At 58.3% G+C, this 10,619-nt stretch overlaps 1 protein-coding gene across 1 annotated transcript; it reads right to left on the bottom strand.

Annotated features, from left to right (window-relative positions):
* Positions 1-121: 121 nt before the first annotated feature.
* TPP1 (tripeptidyl peptidase 1) lies at positions 122-8,675 on the bottom strand. The gene is made up of 13 exons (XM_085316584.1): positions 8,579-8,675; positions 8,180-8,269; positions 7,970-8,109; positions 7,738-7,888; positions 7,002-7,123; positions 6,128-6,327; positions 5,701-5,899; positions 2,424-2,612; positions 2,013-2,085; positions 1,551-1,671; positions 1,181-1,339; positions 969-1,106; positions 122-394 (listed from the first exon to the last, which is right to left on the bottom strand). Exons 1-13 carry the CDS (start codon positions 8,587-8,589, stop codon positions 254-256), a joined length of 1,734 nt encoding a protein of 577 aa, XP_085172710.1. The 5' UTR covers positions 8,590-8,675; the 3' UTR covers positions 122-253.
* Positions 8,676-10,619: the final 1,944 nt, after the last annotated feature.

Here is a 10,619-nt window from a genome sequence, read left to right on the forward strand (position 1 = left end):
CTGCCGGCCGCGCCTGCGCTGCCGCGCCCCGCCCATTTGCCTGGCCGCCCGCCAGCCAACCATCGGCCGCCCCCGCCCCGCCCCCTGGCGGCGCCTCGCGGCACAGACGGAGGCCGACACGGGCCGCGCCGCGCCTTTATTACTGGCGCCGCGGCGCCACGGGTCGAACAGGCGCGGGCGGTGCGCGCCCGGAACCCGGCCCAAGCCCCGCCCCCTCCCGGAWGCGGCAGCGTCCGGTGTGCGGCGCGGCCCGTCAGGGCACCAGCAGGGCGCGCAGGAGCCGCGGGAAGTTGGGGGTGCCCCAGCCGGTGACCGGGTCCCAGGCGGGGCCGGCGCAGAAGCCCTGTCCCTGCACGGTGCCGTCCAGGCAGGAGAGGTGGCAGCCCTGCGTGACCTGCGGGGACAGGCCTCAGGCCCCGGGAGAGCACGGGGACCCCCACAACCTGCACTGCCAGGAGGGTACAGGGACCCACTCTGCTACCCCCACCCCAGGAGGGCACGGGGACCCCTGTGACCCACACCCATTCCCCGGTGGAATCAGGGACCCACTCTGCTACCCACATCTGGGGAGGGCATGGGGACCCCCCAGGCAGCAGCACCCCCAGAGGGCTTGGGGCAAGTCTCCCCTGGACAGGAACAGGACACCCCCCTTTATCCCCCCCCTCCCTTCCATGGCCCAAACCCCACAGCAGGCCAAGGGGACCCCCCCCCATCACAGCTCACAGGAAGGTAATGGAGTTGCCCTCCAGAATATACCCTCTGCAGAGCAGCAGGGGCCCCCATGCCCACATCTCCCAGGAAGGCAATGTGACACCTTCTCCTCCTCCCGGCAGAATGGGGGTCCCTGCCCTGCCCCAAGCACAGCCTCAGAAACAGGAAACCCAGGAGTGCCACACCATAGAACCCTGCATCAACCCAGCTGTGCCAGGGCACCCAAGAGGGGAGCACCAACCCTCTGCCCAACTCACATCATAAAATGCAGCACCCTGCCCCTTCTCCTGTAGCTGGTAGAGAACAGGGTTGAGGAAGCCCAGTGGCGAGAGCCCTTGCTGCAAGCGCCGGTCGTTGATGAGTGCCACCATGCCGCCTACCACTGGTGTGGATGCCTATGGAAATCGTGAGTGCATCAGAGCCAGGGCAGCACAGTCAGCATGCACCAGCACAGGGCTGTGCTCCTTACCGATGTTCCTGATACCCAGGGCAGGGGGATACGGTTTGTAACCACCCAGTAATTGTCAGAAAGAGCAGACAGGTCAGGGTAGGCACGGCCACTGCTGTTGTAGTAGGAACTGGGAGGTAGCTTCGAGGTTGAGCGCAGAAAATGCCTCACTGCAGCAGTCTAGGAAGCATCAAGAGGAAGAGCATAATGCCTACAGTGAGATCCTGGTCCTGCCCTTATTCACCAACACTCTCACTTCCCCTCACCCCCAGCCCAGCCCTGGAGCTCCTTATGCCAACCACAGCCCCAGCATCAGCTTCTGCCCAGTCCCAGGCAACCTGCTGATCCCAGCCAGCAGCCCCTGGGTCCAGCAGAGCAGATACTGCCTCACCTGGTAATCAGGCATGGGGAAAACATTGCTGAAGCCCCCTCCACTAATGTAGTCTGTCACTTCCGCAGTCACCAGGAAGGGGTTCTTGAAGGACGTGCCCCCTACGGTGGTCACATAGGGGCTGTGGGGACAGGAGAGGTGCATGACCACCTGTGGTCTCTGCTTTGCCTGTACACACCCCAAGCCTTCCTCCCTTATTTCCCACCCCTGTGAAGATGTGCAGGCTCCTCCCCAAGTCTCTGAAGTCTGTGAGCCTCCTCCAGTCCTGTCTGTGGTGCTAGCCCCGAGGAGTCACGCTATATGGCTCAAACCCCGCTCAAGAAAGCAGCCCAGCCACAGGCCAGGAGTTGAAGTGCAGGCAGCAGCTTCCAGCCAGCTACAGACATGGGTGAGCTACAGCAGCCAGGTCTATGCAGAGCCTGATGCCTCCACAACAGACCAAGTACACCTCCCCMCAGTTACCTTGAGGCTGGAAAGCTGGGCCGGAAAGTGTGGTTCCCACCAGGCACCCTTCTGCAGCCAGCACCATCATCACCTGCCAGCAGAGACAAGAGTTATTTGGCAGTGTCTGAGCTGTCTCTCTTCCACTAAAGGCTTCCAGTAGCAAACTGGAGGAAGGGTTCTCTGCACTCTGCCAAGCTGGGATTCCCATACAGGGGGCTTGGAGGCAGAGCCCAGAGGCTCTCAGCTGTAGCAGAAAGCCCAGAAGCAACCCAGTGATGGGTCAGCCCTGGCTAGCAGCAGCTTAACAGCATGCCCTATTCCTGCTAATTCCAGAGGAGAATTTTTCATGGCCAAGATTGCTTTCTCGCTTTGTACTTGTTCAACATCCAGCCCAGAGGTTCCTCACTGTGCTGGGGCCCTCGGACACACCTGAGGCAAAGAGTATAGTCAGGCCCCGGGCAGCCGCCTTCATGAACTCCACGTTTACACGCTCCAGGTAGGCTAGTGATAGGCTGTCCTCATCATCCCCATAGCTCACAGAGTGCACCGAGGGCAGCGACGACATGTTGCTGAGCAGCAGCAACCAGGCCAGGAAAGGTTCCTGGCTATCATGCCTCCCTGCAGAGATAAAGAAGGGTAGCAGACATACAGTCTTTGAGAGAGTGGGTTTGGTGTAACAGAGGGGGGATGGCACCCCCAGCAGCATCACAAACACCAGAAGGAGCTGGAGGCCCTGCTGGCTCCTGCCCCTTCTTGCAGCAAGCAGATCCACAGCAGAGCTCATCTGGAGCCTTCCCATGGGCTCTGGCTGGCAGCACAGCTGATACCAGGGATTGCCTCACACCTGGAATAGTGTCCACTTCTGAGCTCCCCAATACAAGAGAAATATGGAGCTACTGAAGCAAGACCAGTAAAGGGTTACTAAGATGATTAAGGGACTGGAGCAACTCTCATATGCAGAAAGGCTGAGAGAGCTGTGACTATTCAACCTGAAGAGAAGACTACAGGGAGATCTTACCAATGTGTATAAACACCTAATGGAGGTGCAAAAAAAAAAAAAAAAATGGAGCCAAACTCTTTCCAATGGTGCCCACTGGCACTGGGCACAAGGGTAATAGGCACAAACTAAAACACAGGAAGTCCTGTCTGAATTTAAGGAAAAGCTTTTCTTCCTGTGAGAGTGACTAAGCACTGGAACAAGTTGCGCAGAGGGGCTGCAGAGTCCCCCCCAGAAGTCCTTGGAGACATTCAAAAGCTACCTGGACATGGTCCTGGGCAGCCTGCTCTAGATGACTGCTTGAGCAGAGTTTGGACTAGACGACGACACTAGCAAGCATCTCCAGAGGTGCCTCCCAACCACAGAATCATAGAATCAGTAAGGTTGGAAGGGACCTCTGGAGATCATCTAGTCCAACCTCCCTGCTCAGCAGGGTCACCTAGAGCATGTCAGACAGGGTTGCATCCAGGCGGGCCTTGAAGATCTCCAGAGAAGGAGACTCCATAACCTCTCTGGGCAACATGGTCCAGTGCTCTGCCACTCTCACAGGGAAGAAATTCCCCCTCACGGTCAGGTGGAACTTCCTGTGCTTCMGTTTCTGCCCATTKCCTCTTGTCCTGTCGCATGGGACAACTGAAAAGAGTTTGTCCCCGTCCCCTTGACACCCTCCCTTCAGGTACTTGTCCACATTGATCAGATCCCCCCTCAGTCTTCTCTTCCCCACGCTGAACAGGCCCAGCTCTCGCAGCCTTTCCTCATAGGGCAAATGTTCCAGCCCTCTGATCATCTTTGTAGCCCTACACTGCACTCTCTCCAGTAGCTCCATGTCTCTCTTGTACTGGGGAGCCCAGAACTGGACACACTACTCGAGATGAGGCCTCACCAGGGCTGAGTAGAGGGGCAAGATCACCTCCCTCAACCTGCTTGCAACAGTCTTCCCTGTGCACCCCAGGAGACCACTGGCCTTCTTGGCCACAAGGGCACATTGCTGGCTCATGGTCAACTTGCCATCCACTAGCACTCCCAGGTCCTTCTCTGCAGAGCTGCTCTCCAGAAGGTCAGCCCCCAGCTTGTMCTGSTGCCTAGGGTTATTCCTCCCTAGGTGCAGGACTCTGCACTTGCCCTTATTGAACCCCATGAGGTTCCTCTCCACCCAGCTCTCCAGCCTGTCCAGGTCTCTCTGAATGGCAGCAGAGTCCTCTGGTGTATCAGCCACTCCTCCCAGCTTGGTATCAGCAAACTTGCTGAGCAGGCACTCTGTCCCCTCATCCAGGTCRTTGATGAAGAAGTTGAACAGGACAGGTGTACTGAGCCCTGGGGGACGCCACTAGCCACAGGCCTCCAACTAGACCATGCCACTGATGACGACGCTCTGAGCTCTGCCTTTCAGCCAGTTCTCAATCCACCTCACCGTCTGCTCATCTAACCCACGCTTCCTCAGCTTATCTAGGAGGATGCTATGGGAGACAGTGTCAAAAGCCTTGCTGAAGTCAACCCTTCTGTAATTCTGTGCCACAGTCGATGGCACTGAGCTCCATCTCTGATAGCCCTGAACCTCAGAGCAGAGGATTCACCTTCAATTCACCATTTTTCTGAGTATCCATTGCAGGACTGCAATCACCCTTGCCATCCAGGCAGCAATGCAGCATTTGCAACTCCTTCCTGAGGTTCTGAACACCTTGGTTTCTGTGCCCACCATAAGCAAAGCTCTCCAGGGCACTGCCTGCAAGGATGCCTGTCCTGTGCCTTCCCTTTGCTGAGGGGAAGTTGAATATGTCCCCTGCAAACAGCAGCTCTTGGCTCGTTTTCACACTGAGCTGCTGGTTGTCTTCGTGCTGCCCATCCTTGGGCTTGGCCAGGTCTCTCTGACATGCCTCTGTGTTGCCTGGGGTCCTGCCTAACCCATGTAATCTCTGCCTGCCTGCAGACATTGCTCAGTCATTTTGCCCCTTCTCTGCCTCTTTTCCACATCCAGGAGCTGGAAGTTGTGTGTGCACTGCTTGCCAAAATGATGAAATGGAGCTGGTAGTCTTAAACGTGCTGTCTCCTGGTCAACCAATTTCTGATCTGGGGTACATCACCTTTGTCCCACAGCACTGTAACGATTACTGTGCAGACTGGTTTGCAGTGTAGTTTCCTCAGATTGCCGTACTCTCCTTTATCTAACCTGGCAGATTAATAGGCAAGAGATCAACTCCATAGAAAGAGGAGGAAAAAAAATAAATAAAGAGACACACTTGCTATGATCTCTCTCCATGAAAAGGAAGCAGATTGGGATAACTGTTTTATACTGTGTAACCATGCTGCAGAACTCCTCACTGCAGGATAGTGTGGATGCTGAAAGTTAACACGGCTTCAAAAAGCAACTATACCAGTCAATGGAAGATGAATCCTGTAACAGCTATTAGAAAATGGCATCAGCTCCACCTTTGGAAGCATATAAGGTACATGCCCTTAGCAGCTGGGAAAGCATTCTGGGGATGAACCATAGCCAACTTGCCACTTACAAACACCTCTCCAGCCATTCACCTTTGATTCTTCTCAGATACCATATAGACTCAGTACATCCATTTTTATGCTTCTGACAGAGAGCAAGTGTCTCCCTAAACTGCACACAGATGCGTGAGTGTTACAATGGCAAGGAAGGGGAGCATGAAAGAGATCACAGGGCAGAGCAGAGCAGACCAACACCAGAGGASGGATCGGTACCTGCATTGCTGAAGACCCACGTGGAGATGTTTGCTCCTGTGCTCATGATGTATTCCACATCCAGACTGGCCTCCAGCCCAGCCTTGCCCCAGCCCTGGTGCCCAACCACATGGTCAACCTGAGAGCGGTGGCTAAAGCTGCTGCCAAAGAGCCGCATAAACTCAGCCACATCCGCCTGGTGGAAATACTGCTCCAGGAACTGGGGGGACAAGGAGCAGACAGTGAGAATTTGTTCTCCTGACTTAGAAAGCTGGCCCAGTGTGGCTCTGTGAAATGCCAGCTGATCCTGTGCTCCCACCAGCTGCTGATTACTCTCCCCACAGCTGTCCCAGGGCCAGCAGAACACCAAAGTGCTGGAGAAGCAGCAGTGTGCAGAATTCCCATGGCCTACAAGCCTTGGGCCTGGATCAGGGTGGTAAGCAGTTACCTGGGCACAGGCCTGGCTGTTGTTTGGTAGTAGCCCAATGTCTCCTCCTGTCATGTTGTATCTTTTACGAATGATGGAGGGTGTCACACCCAGATGGAAAGCCACTCTCCCTCCATGGTGCTGCCTTGGCTCAGTTTCCTTCTTGGCCCAGGCTCTGCTGACCACCTTCCTCTCTGCAGGGAACCTGTGCAGACCTCCCACTGGTGTGGAAGCAAACAGGACAAGAAGCAGATATCAGAGTCCAAAATTTCAGCCAGGTTGTATTATAGCCCCTCTGCTTCCTCTTCACCACCCTCACTCAGCCTTCACACTGAAGAGGGCTGTCCTGCAGCACATCTTGGCTGAGCACATCCCCTGCAGCAGCTGACCCCAGAGCTGGGCAGAAGGCAGGAAGCTGCTCACTTTGGGTTCCTCACCAATCCTCATAGGTGTTGCCTGGCTACACATCTCAATCTCCCCACTGCGAGGCCATCATCCCCTGTTTGGCACCCTACACTCTCCTTGTGGAAGGGCCATGGGACCCCAGGTTTCCTCATACGTGATATATGGGAGTTTCCCCACCTCAGAAACAGCTGCATATCTTTACAGACTTTCCTAATACTCACCTAAACACCCAGGTGACTCTCACCTGATCATCCAGGCCTGAGAGCACCACTAAAAACACTTACTTTGGAAAAAATGCTGTCTAAATCTTATGCACAGACAAAACTTCTCAGATGAGACAGCCAGCACCATGGCCGGAGAGTTTGCAGTCCTGCCATGCTGTCTTCTGAAGCACTGAGACAGGCCAGTCTCAGCTGCAGTCCCAGCTGTACTGGAGGCTCGCAGCTTTCTTGCTCTGAACAGCCTTGGTAACCCACCATGTAGGTCATACCAAAGTCGATGTGCTCAGCCAGCTCCTTGGGGATGGTGTACGGGAGCGGGGAGCGCACAATGCTTCGCTGGCCTTTCACGTAGTGGTGGAACTCAGCCCCTGGCAGGAGGTGCTCAGCCGTGCTGCAACAGAGACAGTGATAGCATGGGGCACTCTGGATATCAGGGCTCTGGGTGCAGAGTCTGCGAAGCATGTCCAAGCCTGCCAGCTGGGCCAGCAACATGCCCAAACTCTGCACTGCCTCCCACATCCTTTTTACCCATTTGCAGCTGGGAAGAGCCAGGGATGAACTCCACTTCCTACCAGCACAGAAGATCTTATAAAGCAAAGAGCATCTTCAATACCTGACCAACTCCCATCAGGGCTGGACTCCACAAAACTGAACTAGAGCATTGGTGCTGCAGGGTTACATGCAACCCTCTCCCCAGTGGGCACTGGGTGGCTCCAAAAGAAGAAAGAGGTGCATGGCTGGGCCAAGCACCTAACACATATGGACAGCTTGTGTTCAAGTGCACCAGACTGCAGCTACCCCAGCAGGGTACATGTGAAGCTAGAACTCAGCTGCAGAGCCTTTGCAGACCAGGCAGAAATCAGACTCAGCCCTCCATGCCCCAGTCCTCACGCAGAGTCCTCTGGATGGGGATGGCCCTGCAGGCAGCAGCAGGGTCTGGCTTCTCCTGTCCTCATGGGAACAGCATGGCCACCACAGCAGGGCTCAGCTCTTCCCACGCCTCACCTCGCAGGCATGCTGCACTCCAGGAAATCAAGGGTGCTCACGCTCCTGCAGTTCACCACACCGTGGCCCTGCAGCCACTTCAGCACAGCCATGAGTGTGGCTGGGGATGGCTGGATGAGGTCCCGCACCTGCTCCAGGGACAGGTACCTGCCTGTGGGGCACAAAGAGGGCCATAAGCAGCTTGTGCACAGCACCTAGCAGGACAGGCAGGGCACAGGTGCACAGCCAGTACCATAGCGCAGCGAGCGGGGGTCTGAGACAGCATCAACAAGCTGGGCGAGGCGTTCCTTGCCTTGCTGCCGGAGGGCAAGGGTCAGCTGCACTTCATGGCCTGGGCTGACGCGGCCAGCGGGGGCCCAGCCGGGAGGAACCCTAGGGGAAGCCGTGAGCTGCAGGCAGACAGCACTGGCACCAACCTGTCCCACCCACCCACAGCACCTACCGAAATGGCTGATCCCACTCCAGGGCCAGACCCACGGCACAGCTCCAGATGGCTGCACACAGTGCCAGCACAGCCAGGATCCCCCTGCACCTGCAAGCCAGGTGTTCAGGGGAGAGCACCGACCCCCTACCCCAGGGGAACAGGGCAGCCACCAGGCCCTCCCTCCCAACCACCCTCGGCCAGGCTGCCTGGTCCGCCCCCCGGGACCCACCGCCCCAGTCCGGGCCGGGCTGCCCCGTCTACCCCCCGGGACCCACCACCCCGGGCCGGGCCGGGCCGGGCCATCCCCTCGGGACTCCACTACCTCGGGCCACCCGCCCCAGCATCCCTTCCCCGCGGCCCCGTTATCCCGGGCCGGGCCCAGCCGCCGCCCCCGCGCGCCCCCCACCTCCCCGTTACCCCCGCGCCATCCCGCCGCAGCGCCGCCGTCTCCTGCGGGGCCGCGTGAGTCCCGTCACGTGACGAGGCCGCCGCGGTCACGTGGGGGGCGGGCGCCATCCCGGCCCGACGCGGCGGCGGCGGCGGCGGCGGGGCGGGGCCGGGAGGAGCGGCAGCCACCGGCGCCGGGCGGCGGTCCGGGGGCCCGGGGAGCAGGCGGGTCCCGTGGGGGCGGGGCGCTCCCGGCCCCGAGCGGAGCCGCGGGTGCTGGGGCAGCCCCGCGCGCCTTCACGGCACAGCCGCCCGGGGCTGCGTGGGGGAGCTGGGGCACAGGGCCGCTCGGGGCGTCGGGAGCAGGGCACGCGTGAGACGCCGGGGTGCCGGGAGGCCCAGCGAGCTGGGAGCGCCGCGGGAGCAGGGGACAGGCAGTGCCACGCAGCAAGAGCAGGGGACAGACGGGCCACGCAGCAAGAGCCGTGTTTGTGCCGGGAGGCCGGTGCAGCCAGCTGCCTGGCTGGCACTGTCATGGGTAGCCCCGTGGCTCCTAAAGCTGCTGAGCAGCTCTCAGTGGCCTGTGCTTGTTCCCACGTTAGGAGCCCTCCTAATTATGTCACGAACATGGTATCATGATGCTTACAGATCTTGGGGTTGTGGAAGGTTTAAGCAACATTTCCCATCACTAGGGTGAGCTCTGGCAGTGCCTCCAGCACCCCAGACTGTTGCGCGGAAGGCAAGCCTGAGGGCACTTTTGGGAGGGAGTGCTTTGAAGGTGGCTGGGCAGGTGGAGGAGGCTATGCCCACACTGGTGCCTAGACTGGTTTGACTCAGCCAGCATAGTCTTTGTCCTAGCCCTGGCAGCTTTAGTAGATGTGCTGCATACTATGGCTTCAGGAGCTCCCAGTCTCTTTCCTGCTGCTGCAGAGTCCAAGTCAGGAAGAGAAGGACAATGGGAAAACCACCTGCCTGGGCCAGACTGCCATCTCTCCCACGCTAGAGCCACAGAGCAGCAATCTAGAGCAGCTGCTGAGGCAGGGGGCCCAGAGGAGCTCTCCAGCTTCAGAAGCAGCATGAGGCATTGCTGGAAAAGTGGGCTGATGCTTGGATTGCTGCAAGATAGATGGAGGTCTTTGCTGGGAAAGGCCAGGGCTGGAGCAGTACCTCTAGCCCTGCTGTGCAGGTGCTGCATTCCCGCTGGGCACAGCTGAGAGGTGATGGTGGTGTGTGCCCAGGCAGGCAGTACCTGCTGCAGACCTTCAGCCTTGCTCCCCATGGGTGAGGGGAGACAGCCAGGAGAGCCAGTGGGGCACAACTGGCATCTTCCTTTTTTACAGAGCCACTGTAACCCACGTGCCCTGCCGCCCCCCCCCCCAAACTCCTGTCTGGTCTCCAAGATGCATCCCATAGTCTCCTTCTCCTCTGCACCAAGGCCAGCTCTCCTGTCCTCTAGGAACCACCAGCCCCATTCCCCTTTCTTGTGGGATGCCAGCATTTCCATTTGGGCGCTGCCCATAGCGTGAGCACCAATGCAGAGCCCCAGGGCATTTCTGGTCCCCACAATTGGAAGCACATGTGGGCTGTATAGAGTTTCCATGCATGTATCGCTGTGTGGTTTGCAGCAGCTGGAGTTGGTTTTCTGCCCAAAGCTGCGCAGTTCAGCTCTGCAGGGCCAGGGGAACTCGCAGAGGAGCTGTATGGGGAGACGTCAGCCTTGGGAATGAAGGGGAGGGGCTGACACGCAGGGCATGGAGGTGCAGGGCTGCCTTGCAGGGCTGCCAGTGCTACCAAGAGGCTTCAGAGGAACAACCTGGCATCCCCTTGCCCCTGTTTGAGCCCTGTCCTTTCACCTTGCTGGTGGGAAGAGCTTTCTGCTGGGCTATCTGAGGGTTCATGAGCCATGTGGCAGCAGCTGTCTGTCAAGGCTGGAAGTCATCCTGTCCTAATGCACACGGGTGGTCCCAAAGCAGGGCTCTGCCCAGCTGGAGCTGTCCCTGTGGGCTGTCCCTCCCCACTGCCCTAAAGGAAAGGGACAGAGGCACTCAGGATGTCTGGGGAGGTGCATGGG

This window comes from Rhea americana, unplaced genomic scaffold (genome assembly GCF_003343005.1).
Source record: "Rhea americana isolate MKP2758 unplaced genomic scaffold, rheAme1 scaffold_472, whole genome shotgun sequence".
Taxonomy (NCBI): domain Eukaryota; kingdom Metazoa; phylum Chordata; class Aves; order Rheiformes; family Rheidae; genus Rhea; species Rhea americana.

Excerpts from the sequence above, each read along its gene's own strand:
- TPP1 (XM_085316584.1), bottom strand. Across the intron at positions 5,900-6,127 it reads ACAGCCAGGCCTGTGCCCAG|TTCCTGGAGCAGTATTTCCA; the intron begins GTAACTGCTTAC and ends TTGTCCCCCCAG. Across the intron at positions 1,107-1,180 it reads CCTGGGTATCAGGAACATCG|GCATCCACACCAGTGGTAGG; the intron begins GTAAGGAGCACA and ends CGATTTCCATAG.